Source organism: Bison bison, unplaced genomic scaffold, assembly GCF_000754665.1.
Source record: "Bison bison bison isolate TAMUID 2011002044 unplaced genomic scaffold, Bison_UMD1.0 scf7180017864174, whole genome shotgun sequence".
Taxonomy (NCBI): Eukaryota; Metazoa; Chordata; class Mammalia; order Artiodactyla; family Bovidae; genus Bison; species Bison bison.
The window spans coordinates 141,260-143,700 of NW_011494746.1; the positions used below are offsets into that span (position 1 = coordinate 141,260).

Here is a 2,441-nt window from a genome sequence, read left to right on the forward strand (position 1 = left end):
TCCCCAAAGCCCCAAAGTAAGGCAAGAGAGAATTTTGTCTTTAATAAGGAAAGGCCTCGTGATGTGAGATGCACACAGCATTTAAAAAAGAAAGGAGAGGAGGTAAAGAGGGCACCTGATTCCTGTGTCCTTCTAGGTAGCAAAAAGGTAATAGGCTGCAAACATGGGGAAAAAAAAGAAGGAAAGGCCCCTGGAATCTGATGGTCCCTCCAGGTCTTGCTAAGCCACAAATCAGCCAAGTGTCCTTGGATGTGGAGTTTGAATAGAGCGCATGACTGACTGTGGGGACAGGCCAGGAGGAACATAAGGGCATTGACAAGATGAGTGGCATTTACTTGTTTAACTTTTTTTTTTTAATCCACAGGAGATACCATATTCTCAACCCCCATCGAAGCCCATCCGTAGGAAATTCCGACCTGAAAATCAAGCTACAGAAAATCAAGAACCGTCTACCACTGTAGGTGGGCCAGCTTCTGTAGCAACCGTGAAACCCCATCCAGCAGTCCAAAAGTAAGTAGAACAGATAAATGCGCATATAGTCAGAACTTTCATTTTAAATCTGCATATTCTTATGTAAATGTAAACTTATGTTTACACTCAACCCCTTGGACTGGTGTGATTTTAATGGTTATAGTCTTACCTCACTCATTTCTGTGATAGTATTACAGTCTCCCAGTCATGTAGAAAGAGAATTTCTAAGCGATAAGACTTAACCTCCCAAGGAGTGTGTGAATCACAGGCTGGGGTGTGTTTCAGATTGGTTTGATTTCCTTCCCCTCCTCTCTCCTCTTCCTTTCCTTCCCACCCTTTTTGCTTGTTTTGGCCTGTGTTTTCCTGGGAAGAAGACAATACTATAAATGACAGTTCCCCTCTTTACCTGTCTTATCTCATGTCCCCCTAATGCATGTGACCAGCTTCAAGACCCTCAGACCCGACTTTGAGTAGATGCAGCATGTGATTCCTTTTCATTCCCATGAAGAGATTCTGTTGCTGAGCATCTCAGCACAGAATGGTCACATGCAGAGCCTTTAAGATATCTTTCTGTAGCTGAATAGAGGGTAGGGACACCTGTGGACATGATCAGGGACCAAAAAAACCATCGTCTGGACAAGCCATCCTTCTCCAGAAGACTTTGACTTTAAGAAGAACCATCACTTGCCTCAGTGAAATTGAGTGAGGGCAGAAATTGAGGGCAGAAACCTGCTGCTATGTGTGACTTCAAGTGAGCCTGACTAGTCACTAACACAGATGCTTGGGATGTGTCATAACACCGCTCCTTACAGGTATCAGGGTCTGCTGCAGAGTTTCTCCTGCTTACACTGTTATAGGAAGAAAAGTAACAAGTTCTCTGGGTGTAGCTTGCTGATGAAGTCAATCTTCATTCTGAATCTGTGCAGCACTCTTCTTTAGGTGATAGCTTTTGTTTTTTTTTTTTTCCAAATGGACAGTTCCCTAGTGGTATTAGTGCATCAAGGAAGTATATTTTATCCTTAATGGTCCCTGAGAGCTTTGGCCATCTTCCAGCCACCCTCCAGTCTAGAGGATGGGTCTTAGAGATACAAACTTGTAAACTTTCTTTGATGTTCTCCCCAACTTTTCACGGTAATCTGTACTTCACATCAGTGCTGGCTATGTGACAACTGAGTGGTGGCTATGATATCCTCCAAAGTAGATGGGAGGGCCACTGGTGGAGTTCAAGCAGAAATCTTTGTCTTTTTTTTCATCTTTTTTAAAAAGCAACCTTATTTAGATGTGTTTCATGTAACGTCCAATTCACTCTTGTAAGTGTACACTTCAGTGGTTTTTAGTATATTTATATAGTTATACACTCATCATAACAGTCTAATTGTAGAACATTTTCATCGCCCCTAAAAAGAGATTCTGTGCCCATTAGCAGTCACTTTCCACTCCCACATCCCAGGCAACCATTGTCTATCAATACTTTCTGTCTTTATAGATTTGCCTATTCTGGCTATTTCATTTAAATGGAGTCATATAACATATGGCCTTTTGTGACTGTCTTTTTTTACTTAGTATCATGTTTTTAAGGTTCATGCATGTTGTATAATAAGTCAGAACTTAATTTTTTAAAACTGCTGATTAATGTTCCATTATATGGATATATACCACGTTTTATTCACCCATTCATCAGCTGATGGACATTTGGGTTGTTTCCACTTTACAGCTAATAAGAATAATGATGCTGTGAATATTTATGTGCAGATTTTTGTGTGGACTGATATTTCCATTTGTCTTGAGTATTTATACCTAGGAATCAAATTGCTGGGTCATTGCTGGGTCATTTGGTAACTTTGGGCTTCCCTGGTGTCTCAGATGGTAAAGAACTTACCTGCAATGCAGGAGCCCTGGGTTCAATCCCTGCGTTGGGAAGATCCCCTGGAGAAGAAAATGGCAACCTACTCCAGTATTCTTGCCTGGAG

General features: G+C 41.4%; 1 protein-coding gene across 1 annotated transcript in view; it reads left to right on the forward strand.

Moving 5' to 3' along the window:
- The window catches only part of REPS2 (RALBP1 associated Eps domain containing 2), a 162,226-nt gene that overhangs the window by 132,552 nt on the left and 27,233 nt on the right, over positions 1-2,441 (forward strand). Inside the window, exon 11 of the mRNA XM_010842275.1 lies at positions 365-510. Within this exon, the coding sequence (XP_010840577.1) occupies positions 365-510 (146 nt within the window). The remainder of the gene's footprint in view (positions 1-364; positions 511-2,441) is intronic.